Source organism: Phoca vitulina, unplaced genomic scaffold (genome assembly GCF_004348235.1).
Source record: "Phoca vitulina isolate PV1807 unplaced genomic scaffold, GSC_HSeal_1.0 scaffold175, whole genome shotgun sequence".
NCBI classification, from domain to species: domain Eukaryota; kingdom Metazoa; phylum Chordata; class Mammalia; order Carnivora; family Phocidae; genus Phoca; species Phoca vitulina.
Genome location: NW_022589878.1, coordinates 51,135 through 76,096, shown reverse-complemented (window position 1 = coordinate 76,096; position 24,962 = coordinate 51,135). Strand labels below are relative to the sequence as shown.

General features: G+C 38.2%; 1 protein-coding gene across 1 annotated transcript in view; it reads left to right on the top strand.

The window, feature by feature from the left end:
- Positions 1–13,583: 13,583 nt before the first annotated feature.
- LOC116629016 (pleckstrin homology domain-containing family H member 2-like) overlaps positions 13,584–24,962 on the top strand; it is a 54,491-nt gene continuing 43,112 nt past the window's right edge. Inside the window, exons 1-2 of the mRNA XM_032399306.1 lie at positions 13,584–13,692; positions 20,034–20,163. Coding sequence (XP_032255197.1) covers positions 20,041–20,163 — 123 coding nt within the window. The 5' untranslated portion in view covers positions 13,584–13,692; positions 20,034–20,040. The remainder of the gene's footprint in view (positions 13,693–20,033; positions 20,164–24,962) is intronic.

Genomic DNA, 24,962 nt, shown 5'->3' with positions numbered 1-24,962 from the left:
CACAGCTGAGTCTCAAGAGTCTTGAAGCTTAAGGATCTGGCAGACAGTTTTTCAGTTGTCTGTAAGAGTCTAATGCTTTTTAATGCAGAATTGACCCTTAATGTGTTACTGATGACCTCTAGATCCTATTGATAGCAATATCCATATAAGCCATGAAAGAAAACAGCTAAGAAAGAAAAAATGTGAAGCACTGGTTAGAACCAGTAAGAAATGCAGCCAGGAAGAAAGAGCAACAGTAGAACAGAATTGTCTAGGATGACACAGGTAGAAAAACAGAGTACAAAAGAAAAAGTTCTTATAGTCAGAGGGAAAGTGGGTTTTTTTTTTTCCACTAAGAGGTAATTCTTATAATGTTAAAATTCTTCAGTAATATCTATTATATTGAAAAAGTTTCAAGAGACCAGTTGGTTTCATTGCTTTAAAATAGGTTTGAAGAATTATTTTATAATATGAAAGATTAACACTAAACTTCAAAGTACAGAGCCACCATATGAATCAGTTTAAGTGAAGTTTGTTTGGATACTTGGCTCCTGATGTCATGGAAAAGGGATGGAAAATATGAAATTCACAGTACCTCAAAGGAGAGAGTGATCTGCAATCTACCATGGAAAATATTAGATGTCTTTTGGGACAAAGTAAACCAAAATTCTGGGATAAAAGTATTGCCCATCAAACTGTAAGGAAGGAAGTTACATGGCAATACTTTCCAATAATGTCTCTGAGAAAAATGTGTTTGTAGTATATTTCCAATATACTGATTTCCATCATACATCTTTGTTGCTTTCCATACCTTTTTAAATAGACACATTTTTGTTAGGGAAATTTGAATATAAACTACCTTATTTGAAATTGTGACTGGGTGTTTATGGAATAATACTGCAGTGGACACAGAGGTCTTCAGGGAAGGACTTGCTGCCCAGGCTGCTCATAATTTAGTGACCAGCTGTCACTCCTATCAGGGTTTCCCCAAACTCTTGCTATGTCCAAGCACACACCCTTCCATCCAACTACTGATAAACTGATAGCATTCTTGGTATATTTCAGGTCCCTGTGGGACAACTCCAATTGAGGTCATATGTGCTCAAGGACTCCCTATGGCATTTCCTGAGGCTTTGGAGAGTCTACATCACAGTTCTCTCTCCAATCCTGCATCCTCACCTCCAACAGAAAGGTGGTCCCTGGGGCGCCTGGGTGGCTCAGTCAGTTAAGCGTCTGCCTTCGGCTCAAGTCATGATCTCAGGGTCCTGGGATGGAGCCCTGTAGGGGGCTCCCTGCTCATTGGAGAGTCTGCTTCTCCCACTGCCCCCCTCCACTCTCTCCCTCTCTCTCAAATAAATAAAATCCTTTTTTTTTAAAAAGTGGTCCCTAATAAATATCCTGAATGTAAGCCCCATCTCACAGAACACAGATGTTTTCATGGAACTGATGGAAGGCATATATTAACAAGTTTATGGAATAAGACATATTTGTGGTTCTTCACCTCTTTTACTAATTAAGCAAGAGCTAGAACATGTATAGATGGATGGATGGATGGATAGATAGATAGATAGATAGATAGATAGATAGATAGATAGATATAGGCAAAATAGATATACCAATAGATCTATGTCTATATTTATATTAGTTTTTACTCTGCCATCATTCTTTTTTTGATGTAAGATGGTCATGGGATTTTCCAGTCATTACTCCTCAAAGTAATAGAATCACGAAATGACATTCAGAAGCAGAACTAATTATTCACTCATTCATTCATTCAACAAATATTTGGTGAGTGCCTTACTCTCTGCCCGGCCCTTTAGGTGCCTAGTGCTGAATGATGCAAAGTATATGAGACATGGTTTCTGTTCTCTAAGGAATTCCATCTAGCACTGAAGAAAAACATTGCCAAGGGCTGGAACAGAGGAAACACTCACTGATTATAGAGATGGGACAAAGAAGAAAGTGATTATTTTGGCTTATGTGAGGCAAGAGAAGCCACACAGCCAACAGTTTTTCAGGATGTAGAAGTGCCTGTCTGGTAAATAGGTGGCATTCCAGCCATTCCCAGCAGAGGGAACAATACACCCAAAGACTCGAACACATGAGACATATCAGTACCTTTGGGGAGGGTGAGTCTTTAGTCTGACAACAACACACTCTCTCACTGTTCACACTTTTCCAAGAATGAAACACTCTTGACTCTCCTAATTTCCCACCCAAATTAACTCCTTGTCTTTTGTGTCTTTGTTAGAACAGTACTTCCTCCAGGAGGTCTTCCTTTCCTTGAGACTGGGCCACATGAGTCCCTATGTGGTCCCACAATGTCCAGGACTTCCATTTATCACAGCCTTTATTATACTGTGCTTTAACGGCCAACTTATTTATCATTTGCCTCTGACTAGACTTTAACCTCCCTGAAGGCAGAGGTTACTCACTGTTCATCATCAGATCTCAATATAGTGCCTAAAAGAGAAAAGGTACCATTTGTTGAATGACTAAATGAAAGATGCTAAGTGCAATAGAGTTAGGAAAGTATATTTTATTTATTTAATAAACACTTTTTCAGTGCCCATTATATACTAGACATCTCTAGGCACTGAAAATAATGAGACTAAATAGAACAAAGAACCTCTCAGAGCTTACATTCTACTGCAAAAAACAAGCAATAGACAAACTGATAAAAAGTAATACAAAGCAGGACAGTGAAGGAGAAGGTTTTTATTTCATACAAGGTAGTCAGGGAAGACCTCACTCATGAGGTTATATTTGAGCAAAGTCCCATATATAAATATTTGACAAATAGGATATACATCAGAAACATTTACAATACTTCTTAAAATTACCCCACTAATGCTGGCTCTATACCGTGGCTAATTTCTCTCAGCTATTGTGAGTAATGTCATGAAGGATTTTTGTTAAATTCTCCCTTTTATTGTGGCTATCTCTTTAGGTTCTACCAAAACATCTCAAGGTTCTTTCTTTCACAGTCCATTTTATAAGGGTTCCTGTAGTGGTCAGGAGATCTCTGTTTTCTAAGGCATTTTGAAATCATAGACTAAACCAAACAATGTTTTTTGTTTTGTTTTGTTTTTTTTGTTTTGTTTTTTTTAAAGATTTTATTTATTTGACAGAGAGAGACACAGCGAGAGAGAGAACACAAGCAGGAGGGGTGGGAGAGGGAGAAGCAGGCTTCCCGCTGAGCAGGGAGTCCGATGCTGGGCTTGATCCCAGGACCCTGGAATCGTGACCTGAGCCAAAGGCAGACGCTTAACGACTGAGCCACCCAGGCGCCCCCAAACAATGTTTACTATCAGTTCAAATATTTTGTGGTTTGTTTGTTGACAGGCTTGAGCAAGAGCAACTGATATGGCCAATGAACTGATTTAATTTCTGTGGGAAGCTTAAATTTCCAGGGTAAATTCAAGTCTGTGATAGCCTCGCCTGTTTGGCAATTTTTAGTTTAAGTATAAACAATTACAAAATTATATCAGGGATACACAAGGAAGTCTCTACAAGGTCTGTAAGGGACAAGGAGAGTTCCGTGGTAGGGGGTAAATCATCATGGGGTTTTCTTTTTTCATGGGAAGGAAGGACAGTGGCTCTGTTAGTGCTGCAGTGATATGGACAGGGCAATACAATTTTGTATAAAAATTAGGTGGTGACTAGCTGAAATGTGATGAGCATTTTCTATCGATAGAAGAGTCTGGAAAAAAAAAAAAGAAGAGTCTGTAGAGTATGGGAACCACTATGTTGAGTGGAGACCTTAAAACAAAATCAAATGAAGTTTTTACACACTTTGCTGTTGCTGTCACATTTTTAGACAAGGTGGCTATGTTTTGGTTACTCAGTGAAATGCTGAAATAAGCAATAGGTCTCTGAAGATTACCAGCTATTTGAATTAATACTATTAGTGTTTATTCAGACTTTGCATCAACAAAACGGGAAATACGAATTGTGAATCTAGAATACTGGAAAACACATTTCTGTAGATATTATACCCAGTCTTTGTAATAAAAACTTGAAAAGTATACAATCCTAAAAGTACACAATTATACATATTTGTATTTAAGAAAGATATTTTACTGAAGCATAATTTGCCCAAGAAGATAAACTCCCTTTTATTGTCAAGTTTTTCTTTTTCATCCTAAATTTGTCAAAAAAAAAAAAATCTCATACAGGTTTTGAATTAAGTACAATTTGGAGAATTTTAGACAAACCTGTTTATTACTATTTTCCTTTCTTTCATAGCAGGATGGAGCAACTCTTTCTCTTACCTAGTAGTTATTTAGGAACCTGGAAGTAGTTTGTCATAAAAGGCATCTTAACAGTTTTATTATTCAGAATTTGAGGCTTGAATTAAGAAAAGGCAACATCAAGAATGATTAAAAGAGACAGATTAATAAATATCTGAAGGCTAACAATTTGCAGCAAAGTTGCAAAAACACAGCAATAAACAATTCCTAGGAATTTACCTTTTTTTAGAAGTAAGGACTCTTTTTTTTTTTTTTAAGATTTCAGTTTCAAGTAGACTCTGTACCCAACATGCAGCTTGAACTTATAACCTTAAGATCAAGAGTCACATGCTCTACTGACTGAGCCAACCAGGCACCCCAAAAGTGGGGACTCAAAAAACGATTTAAGACTATGTCAGGAAGCACCAAGTGTGAGCAGAATAATTTGATGACCTCTACTGATCTGAACATAAAACAACGTACCCATTTTATGGAAAAAAAATCCAAATTCTAATATTACTCCTTTTGTATATTATTCACACAACAGTCTGCAGTAAAGGACTTATTGATACACCTTTATATGTATTCATTCCCACATTCATATACAAATATATAAATATGCAAATAGGTATTGACTTGAAGCCTTTAACTTAGTTTTAAAATATAATTAACTTAGTAATAAAGTAAGTATATCATAGTAAATTTACCATCTAAATAAACTATAGGGGCACCTGGGTGGCTCAGTCGTTAAGCGTCTGCCTTCGGCTCAGGTCATGATCCCAGGGTCCTGGGATCGAGCCCCGCATTGGGCTCCCTGCTCGGCGGGAAGCCTGCTTCTCCCTCTCTCACCCCCGCTGCTTGTGTTCCTTCTCTCGCTGTGCCTCTCTCTGTCAAATAAATGAAATCTTTAAAAAAATAAAATAAATTAAATAAATAAATAAATAAATAAACTATAACTTCCTTAAAAAACAGAAAAGCATATGCGTTATCATTGTGTCTATTTATATTTTAAAATATTATTGTATCTAGTGTAATTAAATATTTATATTGTCATATTTAACCAAAGTAACCAACTTTTCTGTTCTTCAGACACAAAAGAAAACTAGAGACTTGAAAACCAAATGCTGTTTAGCTATTTTTTTCTCCTTCAGCATTTCATATAATTTTAACAAATTTGAGGAGGCAAAAATAAATTGTGTGTGTCTGTATCATCTGAAAGTATTTGCATATTTTGTTAATCCATTGTCTATTTAAGCAATAAAGGTAACTTAATATTATGTTTAGTGACCAATGTTTTGTATGTGTTTCTTCTTTTATTTTTTTACTTTTTAAAAATATTTTATTTATTTGAGAGAGAGAAAGAGAGAGAGCACAAGCAGGGGGAAAGGCAGAGGGAGAGGGACAAGTAGACTCCCCACTGAGCAGGGAGCCCAATGAGGGGCTCAATCCCAGGCCCCTGAGATCATGACCTGAGCTGAAGTCAGAGGCTTAACCAACTGAGCCACCCAGCCACCCCATCTGTTTCTTCTTTTAGAAACTACCTGTTCATCCAAAGATTATTTATTAATTAAATTAATGATTTGCCAAAGGTTTTAAAGTTAGTTAAAAATCTGGAAATGATAACATAGCTAACACATTAAATCCCTATCATTTGTAGTATTGTAAGAATTTCATAAAATTAAACCTTTTGAACAGATATTCATTATCATTCCTTTTAGTTGAGTGCAGTTTTATAATAAAACTTTTCACTTAAAGCGAGTTGTGGAAATGGTGGTAATTAACTTAATTCATAAAATCAGGATAAAAAATTTAAGAAGTTTGAATCACAAGAAATTTAACCCTGGTCTTGAACAAACCAAACTGTCGGGCTGACATTTTTATATAGTAAACTAATTTTTAAAGCCTCTCAAACATGACAAAAATTATTCTTTCATCTTAAAATTAAAGGCCTTTCTTTTTATCTCATAGCTGTGATGCAGGCAAGTGTGTAAACATACTTTTTAGTGTCAACAAGAAGAAACAGAGTTTAATAATTTTTTTCTTTCTTTTAGATACTTTTGACTGCTTATCTGGACTATTTTCTTCGAGTGAGCACATAACCACTGAATGCTTCTTTAAAATTAATTAATCTTTAAAGTCTCCCAAGAGAAGGAAAAGAGAAGAAAAGAAACAGAAAAAACGTGAGGGAACCAGCTTCAGACAAGTATGAAACCGTTCTCGTAAAAAGCTAATTATGTTCCCCTGCAAGGAGGGGAAAGAAAGTTTACATAGAGAAAAAATAAATTTTAGATATATACACACACAAAAGAGAGTGATGTGTAGTTGGTTTGGACGAAACTTGACTCCTTGACAACTTTATCAAGCCATAAATTAAAACGTGAGGTCTCATTAATGCCTGAAGTACAAAAACAAAGAAGGGGATGTTTCTATGGTTAAACAGAATTTTAGACAATCGAGTCAATCTCCTCAAGAAGGTTCTTTCTTTTTTTGTTCTAAGGCACTTCTCAAATGAACAACCTCGCTCATGTCAAAATTTCCCCAAATTGGCCACTGCATTCCAAACTGTCCCTGGTGAAATTGTGCCAGTTAGAAAGTTAAGTGTACAAGTTAGTGTGTAAAGAGAAAACACGAAAGCAACAGGTGTGTCGCTTGGAAGAGGCGCAGTTTTATATTGAGAAAAACCCCTGGGGATGGAACGGTCCATAAGAATAAGGCTTGGCTAGTTTTGTGAATCTGGAGCTGGGCCAAAGGCCAATTGTTGCTAATCCAGAGCTGAACAGAATCTCCCGATTTAGTGCAGACGAAATTAAACAGTGCAAATCTGTGACTATACTAAAAACCATAGAATTGTACACTTTAAATAGCTGAGTTGTATAGTGTGTGAATTATATCTCAGTAAAGCTGTCATGAAAAAAGTCTCCCAAAAGACTATTATATTTGGAAAATACAAAAGCATTGAAATAGTTTTGTTGTTTTTATACTCGTGAAAAACTGGAAACAACCTAATTGTACATTAACAAGAGAATGGTTAAATACATTAGGGTACAATCCTATGGTGGAATATTAGCTAGTCATTAAAAATGGTTTCAAATAATACTTAACGACAAAGAAAATGTTCACAGTAGAATCTTAAGTGTAAAAGCAAGACAAAATGTGTGAATTCAGCATAATATTCTAAGGAAATCTCATTAAAGGAAAACAGTGTATAGAAATAAACACTAAATGGAAAGACAACAGCGTAATAGTGTTTATGAGTGATGGATTGTGGGTAATTTCAATTTTCTTCTTTGTTCTCTCTCTATATTTTCCAATGAAAATGAATTTATATTGCTTTTATAATCAGGAAACAAAATGTTGTAAAACAAAAATGGCTATGGGGAATTAAAAACATGTTTTTATGTTGATTTGAGCATATAACAGGGTAACATAGCACTAAAGTTCAAAGTACAGGGTCACCATATGAATTTGGTTAAGTGAAGGCACAGACTACTGAAAACAAGGATGCAAGTAATTACTTTTTCATTTCAATTGTTAGTTTGAAACGCTGCTGCCAAGTCATCTCACATTACTCCAATGAGGCTCAGAGCGAACCCAGCTCTTGAGTTCAACACGACATTGACCCCTCTTCTGTCCCTCCATACAGCCCTCTCATTTGTACATTTCTCTAACTTCATCGCCCCACTTCTCCTCACTTCCACTCAGGATTTTCCTGCTGCGTATCTGCTATCCTTCAGATAAATGCTTCAGGCAAGCTTACAATAGCTTGTGTGTTCTAGCGTTGAACTTGATTCAGTTCAGTGCCAATCAAATACCTCTTGCACGGCACTGCCAGGTTTTCTGAAACAGCCATGCTACATCCCATAGACAATGATAAAAGAAACCTGGGACAGGCACTTTGGATCACGTTGTGGTGGGTCTTGCTCCTCAACACCTCAACATCAGCTGTTACGATTGCATTGTCAACTGATGCCAAACCTCTTTCCTTCCAGCTGGGCAGGCTGGTTTAACCTACCTCATGGATACCACCTTCATTCATTCATTCATTCATTCATGTACAGGCTATTTCCTCCTGGGCTCAAGCAGTTCACCCACCCCCACCCCGCCAATGAAGTAACCAGTTCCTTCTGATGCACCAAATCTTTCCCCAGCTCAAGCCCCACCTCCTCACTAAGTGTTCTCTACTTGCTACCCTCCTGTTCACCTCTGCTTTTTCCACAGTCTTTTGAAGACCTTTTTTCATTCTACAGTTATTACCTAGCACATAATAATGTCCTTATAATGTGTCTTCTCTCTAATTGTCAGTGTCAGGGGACATTGTGGTCAGTTTTGCTGTGTGTTTGTTGTTGTTGTTCCTTTATTCTGGCTTAAGCTGTCCCTTTATGCAGTATAAAAAGAGAGAGGGAAGATTTTTAGTTACTAGCTGTGATACGGATCTGTACCAGAATGACTGCCTCTGCCTGGTAGGTACTGACCCCAAACAGAATAAATCATCTGTTCACATTTAACACTTTTTTATACTGTCTGGGTCACTGTCTCCCTGTGTGACTCTCATGTGTGGTGTCTTTGTTTTTAACTTCATGGGTCCTGACCAAGCTGTGGCTGACTACCCCTCAATCTGCTTCAATGGTTCTCTTCCTTTCATTTGCCCTAAAATAAGTGATCTGCAAGCTCTGCCCCAGCGTTTGTCTTTTTCCTTTGTACACACTTGTTCTTTCTCTGTGGTCTTACCGATGCCCATAAAACTCTTACTTCCACCAGTCTTGGCCTTGACCTGGCCCCATCTGTGAGCTGCTCCCCATAGCAGGCTGTGATAGTGGGGGCCAAGCTCACCTGGTGGGGTGAGGTGAGGTTGAAGAGGGTCCTACCTTCATTGCAGACCCAAAGGATTGAGCAGGCCATTACAACTTGGGCACTGGGGACACACCAGCAGGTCAGCCATATCCCTGGGCCACCTCCACTAGGAGAGCCAGCTTCCTTGGTGCCCAGAGTTTGCTAGATTCCTGGGTTGCAGGTAAACATCTTGGGGGGTCCCAGCCTATACTCCAGACTTTATCCCAGTCAGCTGGGGAGAGCTTGTTCCTGCCAGCCTTATTTCTTTTTCCCAATCTTCTTCCCCTTGTCTCTGATATATTTCCCCAGGTGCTGGGAATTCTAGTGTCTGAATTGGGGTTTCTACTCTCTCTACTCCAGCCACATGCTCCTTCTAGGTGGGGGTCAGTGTCTCCTCCTTCTATTGGATTTTATGTGTGATCAGATTAAAGAGCCAGACCTGTCTTCCCAAGTATTTACCCAGCTCCCTTATCCCTGCTCCCTCCAATCTCTCTGTCCTTGCTCCCTGTACACCAAGTGGCTGTGTGGTCAGCAATCATCCTGGAATTCACAAGAATCTCCCCTCTATGCAGATTACCTTGAAATGATACCCAAACCCAGACCTTTCTCCCCAACTCAGCCTGACTCATTTTTTGCTGGCTCTCCTTGCACATTGTGCTTGACACATCTAAGCCAAATATCATTCTTCTTCCAGCTAACTAATTCCTCTTCTCCTTGCTTCTCTACTTTGGTTAATCATTTCCCAGTCACACAAAGCCTCCCAGCCCCTCATGTTCCCAACCTTCAAATCAGTTGTTAGAACTTGTAGATTGAATTTCTTGAAAGAAGCTGAGATGCAGTATAGAGTAGTGGTTACTGTGACACCAAAATTCCCAGTTCCACTACATAATATCTGGGTAACCTGAGGACAGTGATGGAACCTCTCTGTGCCTCAGTTGTCCCATCTGTCAGATGGGAAAAACAACTGTCCCTACATCACAAAATTGCCATGACTTCATATACGCTAAAGCACTTGGAAGAATGCCGGGTGCATTGTGTCACCCGTCTACTATTTTTATCTGTTCCCCCCCAGAACCTTCGATTCCACCATGGCCTTCATTTCATTCTCACCCTGAGCACCCTAGTTCATCTCTTCACAGAACTAGTCCCTTAGGTCCTAACTGTTCCTCCCTGTCCTAGCTGTTCTTGCCGCATGCTGGATAGAGCTTCCTAAAGCATGGCTTTGGTCACCCATTGCTTTTCTCCATCACCTCCGCTACCCAGCCCGCCACCATCTCTCACCAGGATGATGGAAATAGTTCCCCAGCTGGTCGCACTGAATCTCCTTGTGTCTTTTCTAACCACCTCCATACTCTTGTCACATCTGATCTTGTCACGTCCCTGTTTAAAACACTTCAGTGGATTCCCAGCGCTCCTTGGAATAATGGTAGCCACAGCCTTGCTACTCAAAGTGTGACCCTGAAGCTTGCTAGAAATGCAGAATCTTGGTTCCCATCCCAGACCTAGTGCGTCTGAATTTGCATTTTAACAAGATCTCCTCCATTAAAGTTTGAGAAACCCTGTTCTTCGAGGCCCCAGATGGTCTGGTCTTCTTTCTTCAACAGCCTCCTCCTGCTATACTTCTCCCCTTGCTCACTGAGTCTCACTGTGTTCCTGCCTCTCTGGCCTCCATTAGGTCCCTCCAATGTCTCAGGCTCCTCCTTACCATAGGGCCTGGTACCTATGCTTCTGGCAACCTGGGATGCTCTTCCCATTATCCTTTTGCTTTTGCCTGGCTAGTTCCTTCAGGCCTCAGCTCAACTGTCATTTTCTCAAAGAAGGCCTTCCTGACTCCTAAGACCAGGCCAGATCCCCTTATTATTCAGTTGCATAGCATCTTGTGCTTTTCTTTTAGAACACCTAAAGCAATTTGTAATTGTGTCTTTATTTGCGTGAATATTTAATGACTGTGCATCTCTCTCCCTAGACCGCAACTCTATGAAGATAGATACCCATGTTTGTTTTGCTCATCTTTGTATTCCTCAGAATCTAGTACAGTGCCTGGAATATTACAAGTACTTAATAAAATATATCTATTGCCGCCTTTGTTCATTCACATAACAGATATTTATTGTATACCTACTATATGTCATCCTCTAGATGCTGGTTGTATATTAAAAAGGAAAACCACACAGTTTCTGCTCTCATTAAGGTCTAGTGGGGGGAAACAGGCAATCAAATAATCACAAATAAATATAATTTTACAACTGAGGTAAATACTATGAAGCAAAGGTACAGAATGCCATGAACGTTCAGGAAGGCTGGTCAGAGATATTTTACAACTGATTCTACTCAATATAAAAAACATAAAATTCAACATGTATGTTCCTTTTTGGAATAGCTTTATTGAGGCTTAATTCATATAACATATGATCCACTCATTTAAACTATACCTGTCAATGGTGTCTAGCATATTCATAGAGTTGTACTATCATCACCACAAATTTTAGAATGTTTTCATTTCCCCAAAGAAACCCCTCTCCCCTTAGCCATCCCTCCCATCCTCCCCAGCCCCTCATCACTACTAATCTGTTTCCTAGCTCTATAAATTTGTCAATTCTGGACATTTCATGTAAATAAGATCATATAAAATATGATCTTTTGTGACTCGCTTCTTTCACTTAGCATAAAACTTTCAAAATTTATCTATGCTGTAGCATTTATAAGTACCTCATTTCTTTTTATTGCTAAATAATATTCCCTTGTACCATGTATTTTTCTTAGCACAGCCAGAAACAGGATGCCATTCCACTGTATTTGCCATAGCCAAACAAATTCAGTTTGTCATGTTTCTAGAAAAAGGTGACAGTAAGTAAATGTTGGCTGAGATTTACAAGGGTGGCAGCCGTGTTTAGAAAGCTTCTTTTCATGAGTGACTTTATTCACTCAGCTCTCTTAGTCTGTTTAGTATTCTGACTCACAAACGGAAGTGATTCTATTTTGGCATTCTTTCTCTTTCTCCTGCACTTAGTTCTTTGGTCTCTACTGACTTGCTGTGTTAAATTATGCAAGTTACTTAAACTCTGTTTATTTAACTCCTGCATGCTCTGTAAAATAAGCCCAGTCCAGCCTACTTGTTTGCCAAAGCTGTTTGGAGACAATTTTTCATATGATATGCATCATCAGCTCCCACAGAAGGCAAAAGGAATTTGATGTGTGGGGGTAGTCTGGGATCCAGTCCAAAACTAGTGCTCATCTGGAAGAAATATGGAAGCCTGATACTTGCTCACTGGCCTTTTAGTTGTACTCACTTATTGCCTTCCCTCTAAGGAACTTTGTAAATCTTTATCTCTTCTATGCATTTTCTATATAAGGTGAGATAAGCTTTAAAAAAAAAAAAAGATGGTAATAGAAAAAGCCTTTTGAAATCCTTTATTGGCCAACTGTGAACCAAAGAGAGTAATTTGTCTGACCTAGCTTTATGACCTGCAGAAGGATTACCCATGATATTCAGAATTCTAATTTTTCCCCCTTGAGACTGTCCTTGCCAGACCCCGTCTTGGGATGTAAAATCCAATTAGATTAAAACAATCACCCATCTGCTTATGCAGTGCTCTGTGCTGGGTGCTGAGGAGGCTGCAAAAAGAAAGAAAATGAATCCCTGGTTTCAAAGAGCTCGCAATCGAATGGACAGATAAGAAGCAGTACATGAGAGGCGCCTGGGTGGCTCAGTCGTTGAGCGTCTGCCTTCGGCTCAGGTCATGATCCCAGGGTGCTGGGATCAAGCCCCACATCAGGCTCCCTGCTCTGCGGGAGGCCTGCTTCTCCTTCTCCCGCTTCCCCCGCTTGTGTTCCCTCTCTCGCGGTGTCTCTCTCTGTCAAATAAATAAATAAAATCTTAAAAAAAAAAAAAAAAAAAAAGAAGCAGTACATGAGGCAGAATGAGCTAAGTGCCAAGAGGAGTAGAAACAAGAGGAGAGATTATTGCTAGGAGAGCTGACTGGAATGGTTACATGGAGAAGATTATTTGAGCTGTGTCTTAGAGGACAGTTAGAACTTTTAAAGGGGAGGTAGAAAATAGCAGGTAAACGTGCCAAATGGACTTCCCGGGGGTGTGTGAAGGGCAGCTGTAAAAAAATACACCTGCAAAAGTAGGACGGAGGCCTCGAATACTAGCTTAGGGAGTCTATCCTTGATAATTTAAGCAAAAGAAAGCCAACGAAGTCTTTGGCAGGGCGTACATTAAAAGTGCATTTCAGGACAGTTAACCTGGCAAGAGGGTAAAAGATGGATTGGCAAGAGGAGAGCCTTCAGGCTGGGAGACCAAACAGGTGGGCGCTGAGCCGAGGCAGAGAGAATGGAAAGGAGGTGACCGCTAAGACACCCTCTGAGCTGTAGGTATGGCGAAGGCTAGGGGCGGACAGTCCAGGACAGAACTCCCTCGAGGTAGGGCCTGGGAGGAGTCCAAGTCATAGCCACACCCTTAGGTGACGTCAGACGGTCGGCTGCGCTTCCGATTGGCTATTCCGACCGCCAGTCCTAGGAGAAGGCGGTGCCCTCCCCCCGCCCGCTCCCGGCTCGGAGCTGGGCTGGCGCCGGCGGAGAACCCCAGCAACCCCGCGGCAAGCGCAGCGAGGACCTCGGGAGCTGCAGCCGGGGGCCCGCAGCAGAGGTAGGCAGATGGAGAGGGCCCGGAGCTGAGGGGCAATCCCAGCCGCTCAGATGCCGGGATCCCCGCCCCCTCGAGAGCGCACCGTCCCGGGGGGCTCGCCGGGCGGAGGTTGGGGGCGGCGGGCAGAGCCGGCGGGCGGGGACCGGGACGGTGGAGCGCGTTGGCGCGGGATGGAGCGGGACTCGCCCCCGCGCCTCCCGCCGCAGCTCCGGTACTCGGTGTCGCCCCACTCGCTGCCCCCAGGTCTGGGGTCTCGGCCGGAGGCGGTGGCCGGCGGCTCCTCGCCCCCTGCTCTCCGGTGACATTTTGTTTGAAAATGCGGGCCCCGGGTGTGTGGCGCGGCGCGGGCGGTCCTGGGGGGGAGCAGACGGCAGTCCCGCGTCCCCGCGCCCGGTGGCCAGCGCAGCTAGAGATGCTGCGGCTCGGCCTCGGCTTCCTGGGAGCCGCGCTGTGATCTCGGGGGTGAAACTTCTCAAAACTTGAAAGAACCATTTTCTGCCCCTCGAGTTGCCGGAATGTCAAAGTGCCCTTAGATGACCTACCGTGAAACTGCGCTGGCCCTGAGGTTATTAGACGACTTTTTAAAAAGACGGTACATTTGAGCCATCGATTTTGATGTGCGAAACTGTGGAAAGAGCAAGTCGAACGATTTACGCGTAAAAGCTTTGGTGCTGTGCTTCCTGCAGGTCACTACTTTCTTTGTGAAAATGCCTGTCGCAAACCTCGACCGCACAGCGGTGTGTGTGTGTCCCCGAGGAGTTGTGGAGTGGGGAGCACGGCTGCTCGGGGCAGTGCCACCGACGGGCGGGCTTAGTCCAAGTGGGGCTGGTTGGTGGTCAGGAGGCTTCTTAAACAAGGCATGCCTCAGTGTGGTCAAGAAAGAGATCCTTTCTGATTTAGAAAAGAAATACACACTTACCTGGCCGAGTTAACCCGTGCCGTAAGAGGAGAGAATTAAAGAATGTGAGTGGCTAACCCTGAGCTTCATCAGGATAAGCCTAAATAGATGATTTTTTTTTCTTTTTCTTTCTCTTTTGGGATTTGGAAGAGAAACAGGAAGTCAGAGATTCAGAGAAAGGAGCATTCACTCCATAATTGTAAACAGTTTATTTTGTGTCAGTAAATATTTCCCAAAGTCATGGGGGGAGGGGTATTTGGGAAACCAAGACTTTTCCTCTCCACTGCAGTGAAGATAGATTACTTTCAAATTCAAAATCTAGAAATGATATTTATTTAGCAAATGGTTATAACTCCCAAAGCCATACAGTTATGTTCTATAAAATCAGTGGTAATGGAAAATGATAGTGGATGTTGTTCAAAGTTAGAATCTTTACTCAAGATGGTGTATTAACACAATAGTTACTTTATACTAACCGAAATTACGGAATGAAATGAGGAAATCAGGTGTCTAGACCTCTGGGGGACCAATCTGTAGTTTTGAATTTTTTAAGATTATGACCCTATTAATAGGGAATGCAGACATTAGATGCCAATTTAATAATATTCTTAAGATTTTTCTACTTCACTGTAAAATATATAATGAGCATAACTAAAGATATGAATAGGTATGTTTAACTTAGGGTTTATTTATTGTGTCGTTTTCATAGCAAAGTAGTCTTGGTAAGATGTATGTATAAGCTTGCCATATTTGAGGTTAAAACATTTCCCTCTAAATCATTTGAGTTAATGGTGGAATTCTTGGCAGGGATAACTACTAACAATGGATCATTAAATTTGTAAATATTGACCTACTATACATCCACGTAAACTGTTACTTTCTTTTAAAAAAATTTTTATTTTTTAATTTTGGAGTGGGGAAGATCTTTCTAAAGTATAAAACAAAGCCCAGAGTCCATGGAGAAAATGATTGTTACACTTTACCACATATTTAAATAAAATTTGTTCTTTGTATATATCACAAACAAGTTTTAAAAGACAACAGATATGTGGGGAACAATTGTGTAAATAAATGTGTGAGAAGAATATTTGTCTCTGCATTACTTTTTTAAAAAATTATTTTTATTTGAGTATAGTTGACACATAATGTTACATTAGTTTCAGGTGTACAGCATAGTGATTCAACAGTTCTATACAACTTACTTTTTCTTTACTCATTTGTAAATAAATGCTCTTTTTAAAATTGAGGTATAATTTGCGAACCATAAAATTTACCCTTTAAAGTGTACAGATCAGTGGCTGTTAGTATATTCATGAGGTTGTGCAACCATCAGCACTATCTAATTCTGGAATAATTTTGATCATTCTAAAAAGAAACCCCAAACTCATTAGCTGTTGATCACCATTGTCCTCTCTTCACAGCCTTGGCAACCACTAACTTACTTTGTCTCTTTGATTTACCTATTTCATGTAAATGGAATCATACTATATGTGGCCTTTTATGTCAGGCTTCTTTTACTTGGCATCTAGGATAATTGTCATGCATTATTAGTACTTTATTCTTTTTTTGTGGCTGAATAATATTCCAACATACCGATATACCACATTTTATTTATCCATTCATCTGATGATGGACACTTGGATTGTTTCCACTTTTTGGCTATTTGAAAAATGCTTTTATGAACATTTATATATAAGTTTTGGTGTAGACTTACGTATTCCATTCTCTTGAGTATATAGTTGGTGTTGGAGTTGCTGGGTCATATGGTAACTTTATGTTAAAACTTTTGAGGAACTGTTAATCTATTTTCCAAAGCAGCTATACCATTTTTACATTCCCAATAGCAAATTATGAGGGTTCTAATTTCTCCACATCCTCACCCACACTTGTTATTACATGTCTTTCTTATCATAATCATCCTATTTGGTGTGCAGTAATTGTCATGATTTTAATTTGCCTTTTCCCTTATAGCTAATGATGTTGAGCATCTTTTCACATGCTTATTGGCCATTTGTATATCTTCCTTAGAGAAATATCTGTTTAGATCCTTTGCCTACTTTTTAATTATTTTGTTTTTTATTGTTGAGGTGTAAGAGTTCTTTATATATTCTGGATAAAAGTTTCTTAGATATATGATTTGCAAATATTTTTCTCCCTTCTGTGGGTTATCTTTCCATTTTCTTGATGGTGTCCTTTGAAACAAAAGTTCTTAATTTTGATTAAGTCCAATTTATTATCTATTTTCTTTTTGATTACTTATGCTTTGGATGTCAAATCTAAGAAACTGTTGCCTAATCTAAGGTCACAAAGATTTACCCCTGCCTTTTGTTCTAAGAGTTTTTGGAGCTTTGGTTCTTACATTTAGTTCTTTGATCCATTTTGAGTTAGTTTTTGTATATGTTGTGATGGAGGGGGTCCAAATTCATTCTCTTGCATGTGGATATCCAGTTGTCTAGCACCAATGTTGAAAAGATTATCCTTTCCCCATTGAATGCTTTTGGCACCCTTGTCAAAAATCAATTGACTATAAATGTGAGGTCTTATTTTTGGACTCTTGCTTTTATTCTGTTGATCATATGTCTATCTTTATGGCAATACCATACAGTTTTAACTACTATAGCTTTGTAGTAATTTTTGAAATTTGGATATACGAGTCTCAATATTGTTTTGACTATTTTGGATCCCTTGAATTTCCATCTGAATTTTGGGTCAACCTGCCAATTTTTACCAAAAAATGCCATTAGAATTTTGAGAGGGATTGAATTGAATGTATGTGTACATTTGCAAATATTGGCATCTGCATAATATTAAGTATTCCAATCCATGAACGTGGATGTCTTTCATTTATTTAGGTCTTCTTTAATTTCTTTCAATGATGTTTTGTAGTTTTCAGAGTACAAGCCTTAACACTTCTTTTGTTAAATTTATTCCTAAGTATTTTGTTATTTTTGATGCTGTTGTATGTGGAATATATTCTTGATTTCATTTTTGAATTTTTTTCTTGGTAATGCATAGAAAAACAATTGATATAATTGATTGTATTTTGATCTGGCTTCCTGAAACCTTGCTGAACTCAAGTAGTTCTAATAGCTTTTTTGTGAATTCCTTAGAATTTTTTATGTACAAGATCATGACATCTGAAAGAGAAATAATTTAGTTTTCTTTTTCTTTTTTTCTTTCTTTTTTTAAATTGAATATCTAGTATATGCCAGGCCCAGAGATAGATTTAGTTTTCAAACTGGATTCTTTTTATTTTATTTTCTGGCCCTGGCTAGAACCTCTAGTACATTGTTGGCTAGAAATGGCAAAAGCAGACATTCTTGTCTTATTCCTGGTCTTTGGCAGATCAGTCATTGATCATTAAGTTTAATGTTAGCTGTGGGCTTTTTGTAGGTGCTTTTTGTCAGGCTGAAGAAGTTCCCTTCTATTACTAGCTTATGGACTCTTTTTATCCTGAAAGGGTGTTGAATTTTGTCAAATGTTTTTCTCTGCATTGAATGAAATGATTATGTGGTTTTGTCTACTACTATATTAATATGGTTCACTGTATTGATTGATTTTCATTTGTTGAAAAATATCTGCCTTTATGTTATTTTTTAAACTGTAGAGATTTTACAGTAGAATGGAGAGCAAAAATTCACCAACGTGAATTAAACTCTTGTTTAACAGTATCAGTACATTTCTGTGCAAAGATACAAATGATTGAAGACTTAACGACATCTCTTTCAGGACCAATTTTTATTTTATAATATTTCATCCATATTTTCTTCTTTTTTTTTTTTTTCATCCATATTTTCTTTCTGTGTCCACTCGAAAGCTAAGGAGGAAAGAAATGAAGTAGCGGAATTGAGAAAAAGTTTGTGACTGACAAAGTTTGTGCATTATCTACTCCTAAATGCAGGGAATGATAAAGGTCATTAACAAGGCTGATATCCTTAGAAGAGACTCAGAAAACAATGGTGTGAACCTTCTATAAAATCAAAAAAATGAAAAGAGAATGATTTCCAGTTTTACCCTTACAAGTTTCCCCGAAATTATGGCTAGAATTTAGGAGCATCTGGAAGCTTTGAGATGGTTGGTGGTCTTAATAAAGTTGTAGCCTTTGTAGAACAACTCTACTTTTATTTATTTCTAAATTTTTGAATGATAATGTCAGTATTAATGTGAAAATTGGTTTAAGCACAAAACAATACTTATACTAGGAAAATAATCTTTTGTGGGTTTTTAGCAACACCAAGTTTTTAAAAACTTGTATAGGTTTAGGAAGGGCTATATTACACTAAATACTGAGAAAATCAACTTGGTTAATATGTGAGGGACACATATTTTTGGAAAACAAAAGAATGGTACACTTCAGCTGCAGATCTATCCTGGGGTTCTCAGAGTTTTTCTGTCACGTATATGCTGAGACCAGGGCTTAGCTCCTTATGGAAATCCATTCGTAATGCAAATTTTATCTGTTCAAAGCTAGGGCAATTCGGAAATATATCATCAAGTCATTTATTCAAATGGCACGATGAAACATTAACATTTAAAACAACGTTTATGAATCCCAGAACCAGAAACAATGAAGTTATAGTTTTTTTGCACTTTAGAATTTCAAAACCAGCTCCCTTGCCTCCTGGCTTCCCTCTTAACAGGCTTTTCCCTGGGATTTATCTCCTCCAAAAGGAAACATTAATGTCATGGGGAACACCGATTTACTTAATGTAGGTGATTCCAAATTTTATATTTATATCTTTTCTTGCAACAGAAAAGAAATTATACAAATATGTCCAATGTCATAATACTTTGCCCAGTTAAATATGCTAAAGGATTTTTAGCTTGAAAGAGAGCTTGGACCAAGACAAATTTAGGGTGATGGTAAGTAATAATTATAATGTAAATCTAACTTATAATTGTAGGTCTAGTAATGAAGTGTCTTAGGTTATTCTGTCATGCTACCAACTGAATCGGATTGAGATAGTCCTGTAAATTTAGGAGTGTGGTAAAATTATGAACTGAAAGTTTAAAAAAATGTTTTATCTGTTGGGCAGAGCTAAAATAATACCAGTAGTCTCTGTTTGGGTGGTGCTATTATTCTGTCCAAAGTGCTGTTAAAAATAGCAGTATTTAATTTGTTCCTCACAATATACTCAGGAGGAACGATGGTTTGTTATGATCAGTGTCCTGCTTTTTCAAGATTGGGTAAACTGAGACATGGAAAGGATACGTTATATAGAAAGGATGAATAATAAACACATTGGGCCTCCAACCCTGGCCTCCTGTCTCCCAGTAAGTTTTTTCCATGAGCTATTCAGCCAGTTCTGAAATTTATCTGAGAATTTATAAAATTTGTATGTGGATATCATTAGATGGTAACTAGAATGCGTACATGGGATGATGTAATGAATTATCTTGAGTGCTAATTGGTATTATGTTGTTTGAATGCTTTCTTTTCTAGAATAAATATGGCAGAGCTTTCTGAGACAGATGGACCAGTAGATTGGAAAGAACGATGTGTAGCTCTGGAGTCCCAGCTCATGAAATTTAGAGTTCAAGCAAGCAAGATAAGAGAGCTCTTAGCAGAGAAGGTAAGCTTTTCTATCCAACCTTTGTTATCAAACATCAGCTGTTTGGGGCATATTTCATTTACATTAAGTAATCTCAGTACTTTTGGGGGTAAACATTTTTAAAATCAAGAACATAATGTAACTTTTTGTCAGGGCTTTGAAACTATTTTTGGCATATTCTTTTGCCAGTTTTAGAGTGAATTGGACATTAAGCCAAAAAGCATTTCTTTGCCAATGCTAGTGGAATATGTAAGAATTGTGTGTATTTGATGAATGTGGAGTTCATTCATTCCAGAGAGAAAAGCTATGGTTTATTTGATTTTACTAGAGGTGTGTGACAGCATATTAATTTCCTAAATGTTTGGGAAAATCATGTTTAAAGTGATTATAGAAGAATATTCCCTATTGATAGTAAAACATGTTTATACTGTTTTTGAAAGTATGCATCTATTTAGGAATTTGTATTGACTAACTGTGTATCACTAAACTATAGTCTGGGCTAGAATTGAGTTTAATATAATTATATGCTTCTCTTAATAGTTCTAGTCATATAATTAAAATTTCATCTATGTCATAGGAATTTTTTTTTCATATATGTGTGTAAAACCCATGGATTAATTCATTCATTTGTTCATTCATTCAACAAATATTCCCTGAGGGCTCATTTTGTGCCAGACACTCTTCTTAATGCTACAGTTACATCTGTGAACAAGAAAACCCATACTCCTGTTAGCAGGGAACCTGGATTCTAGAACTGTATGGTCCAATACGGCAACCTCTAGCCACAAGCAACTACTGAGCATTTGAAATGAGGCTAGTACAAATTGAGATATGTTGCAAATGTAAAATACACCTCAATTTCAAAGATTTAGTATGAAAAAAAGAATGTAAAATATCTTAGCAATGATTTTCATGTTGATCACATGCTGAAATAACATTTTGGATATTAGATTAAATAGAAAATACTGGGGCGCCTGGGTGGCTTAGTCGGTTAAGCCGCTGCCTTCGGCCTAAGTCACGATCCCAGAGTCCTGGGATCAAGCCCCGCATCCGGCTCCTTGTTCAGCAGGGAGCCTGCTTCTCCCTCTCCTCCCCACTTGCGCTCTCTCTCGCTATCTCTCTCTCTCTCTCTCAAATAAATAAATAAAATCTTTAAAAAAAAAAAAAGAAAATACTAAGATTAACTACATCTATTTCTTTTTACTTTTTAAATATGGTTACTAGAAAATTTTAAATTACATATGTAACTCACACTATAATTCTTTTTTTTAAAGAGTTATTTATTTAATTTTTAAAAAATTATTTAAAAAATTTTAATTTCAGGGTAGTTAACATACAGTGCTGTATTAGTTTCAGGTGTACAATATAGCGATCCAGCAGTTCCACACGTTACTCAGTGCTCATCAAAGAAAAGTGCACTCCTGGGGTGGCTCGAAGCAGCTGCCTTCGGCTCAGGTCATGATCCCAGAGTCCTGGGATCGAGCCCCACTTCGGGCTCCCTGCTCATCGGGGAGCCTGCTTCTCCCTCTCCCACTCCCCCGGCTTGTGTTCCCTCTCTCACTGTCTCTCTCTCTGTCAAATAAATAAAATATTAAAAAAAAAGAGAAGTGCACTCCTAATCCCCTTCATCTATTTCACCATCCCCCAAACAAACATCTGTTTGTTCTCTATGGTTAAGAGTCGGTTTTTCATTTGTCTTTTTTTTTTTCTTTGTTCATTTGTCTTGTTTCTTAAATTCCACATATGAGTGAGATCATATGGTATTTGTTTTTCTCTGGCTTATTTCACTTAGCATTATTCTCTCTAGATCCATCCAAGTTGTTGCAAATGGCAAGATTTCATTCTTTTTATGGTTGAATAATATTCCATTATATATATATAATGGAATATTATATATGGAATGTATATATATATAAATCACATCTTCTTTATCCACACTTCAGCTGCTTCCATAGTTTGGCTATAATGCTGCAGTAAACATAGGGATTCATATATCCCTTCGAATTAGTGTTTTCATATTCTTTGGGTAAATACCCAGTAGTGCAGTTACAGGATCAGAGGCTCATTCTATTTTTAATTCTTTGAGGAACCTCCATTCTGTTTTCCACAGTGGTCATACCAGTTGCATTTCCACCAACAGTGCATGAGGATTCCTTTTTCTCCCCAACACTTGTTTCTTATGATTTTGGTTTTAGCCATACTGACAGGATGACTCGCATTATATTTCTATTGGACAGTGCTGTCTAGATGGATAGATAAATGGTATTGTCATTCATACCTGATCAGAAGAATTTACAGGTGGTTTCTCAAGCACTTGTCTGCATAATCCTTTGGGATGGAGACTGGTACACACATCACATCTTCAAAAAAGATTTTTAATCTTCCATTGATAAGTGAGACTCTCTCTTTTTTAAAGATTTTATTTTTAAGTAATCTCTACACCCAATATGGGGCTCAAACTAACAACCCCAAGATCAAGAGTCCCATGTTCCACGGACTGAGTGAGCCAGGTGCCCTGCTAGCTGAGAATCTCTTAGCACAGAAGTATTCTAATAAAATCCAGGAAAACATCATTCAGTTTATTTTTTAAAATTAAGAAAAAAAAATTTTTTTAAGCAGGCTCCAACACAGGGCTTGAAGTCATGACCCTGAGATCAAGATCTGAATGGAGACAAGAGTCAGACGCTTAACCAACTGAGCCACCCAGGGGCCCTAAACATCATTCAGTTTAAACTTTCATATATATCATCTTAAATTTTTGTGCTTTAACATCTTTTAGGTGGAAAGATTAAAATTATTCTATTCACTTTGGGTCAAAGGATGACCTAGTAATAGGCTTTGTGGAATAAATCCCCAATATCAATTGGCTTTTGTTTATCACCATAAGAATAAAAGTTACGATCTGAAAAAAAAAATCCCAGTTTGAATATCTCCTAAATTGAGGAAGCTTATTCTAACTCAAAGTTAGTGACTCATGCTTAGTCTTTTGCTCCTCTCTCTATAAAAATCATTTCCCAGACTGTGCTGATTTATCTAGTATTTTCCACAATCCCAGCCAGTCCATACAATGATTTTATTAAGATCATCAATTATATGCTTTTGCTGCCGTACCTCATGGACACTTACCCGGTGTTGCCTTGGCCTTTCAGCAGTTAGTACGCTGTTGGCCACAGCCTCCTTAAAGTTTTCTTGGTGCCTTGACTTCTGTACTCTCTGGGTTTCTTTGTGGACTAAATCGGAGTTATGCTTATTTGGGTTTCGGTGAATTGACCTTTAAGTTCTAAATTTTCTGGCAACATTTGTTCTTTAGAAGGCATGTTTCAACAAATTTCTTTATGAATGCCCATTTTTCAGAAGTTAGAAGTGATATTTTCTCTATATTTATAAATAAGCTTTTTGGTTGTTAGTTTAGGTTATTCGTTTTTTTTTTTTTTTCTTTGCTGGTGAATGAATATTGAGAGGAATATTATTTCAAAATTGCTATTGTAGGGGCGCCTGGGTAGCTCAGTCGATTAGGCGTCTGCCTTCAGCTCAGGTCATGATCCCAGGGTCCTGGGTTCATCCCCGCCTGCTTCTCCTTCTTCCTCTGCCTGCCGTTCCCCCTGCTTGTGTGCGCGCGCTCTCTCTCTCTCTGCCAAATAAATAAATAAAATCTTTTTTAAAAAATTGCTATTGTAGTTGTGGTTTCTTTCCTCCTCCTTCTTTGTCTTCTTCATCTTCTGTATTTTTTTATCTGTGACTTAGATCCTGTGACAGATCTAAGAGATGGAATTATTCAGATGTGTTTTGTACAGTGGAAAGTGGACAAGTATGCCAAGTTACTCATGGTTTCCTAGTAAATATATTCAACACTAAAACGAGAATAATGTTTTTCATGATATTTTCTGTTATATTCCATTACGAAGTATTTTTCCCTGGATTAAAATTATTTTTGGTACCCACCCATGTTCTAATAAAAATACCAAATATGTGTTGATTTATTATGTGCTAAGCACTTTATAGATATAATTTATTTAATTCTTATAACAAGCTATAAAGTAAGACATTTTATTGTTCCCATTTTACAGATTGGGACACTGATGCTTACTATGTGCTGGGCAATCTTCTTTACATATACATTGTTAGTGCTTTATATATATAAAAAAAGTATATACACACACACACACACACAAAATCTATTTATATGTTATATGTATAGAAATATATTAGATATTTATGTAACATATAAAGTGCTTTATATATATTAACTTTTTAATTCTTATAACAACCCTATGAGGTAGGTACTAATATTACTCTTTTTTATCCAGGAAGAAACTTAGGCACATAAAAGTTCCTTAACTTGCCTGAGTTTATGCTAAAGAGTGAGTGATGGAGACAAGAATTGAAACTGAGCATTCTGATTTTAGAGCCTGAATGCTTAGCTATCACCCTCTATGGCTTCTCTAATCTAGTTTTATCACCACATTCCTTGCTTTCTCTGATATAGTCAGCCACTCATCTATTCTGTCTTCCCCTCAGCCATGCAACATTTAAATCCATCTCTGCTTGAGAGCAGGTATCTGTGCGTGTTATGTATGTAGTAATAACAATTTACCTAGCACTACATATTTTTAAAGAAAACCCTATTGCATTGCTTCTGCATGCCAACTTGAGTCAAATGTTGCATTCCAGAGGCCAGTCTGGTCCGATCCATAACCTTTGGTTTGTGTTAGGACCAGTCTGCCCCAAGGCTTCTCCCGAATAGTTCTCCAGACCTTCCCTCCAAATGGATGCAGGCCCAAGGCTGAAGATTCTTGAGAGAATACTAATTTGATTCTTCA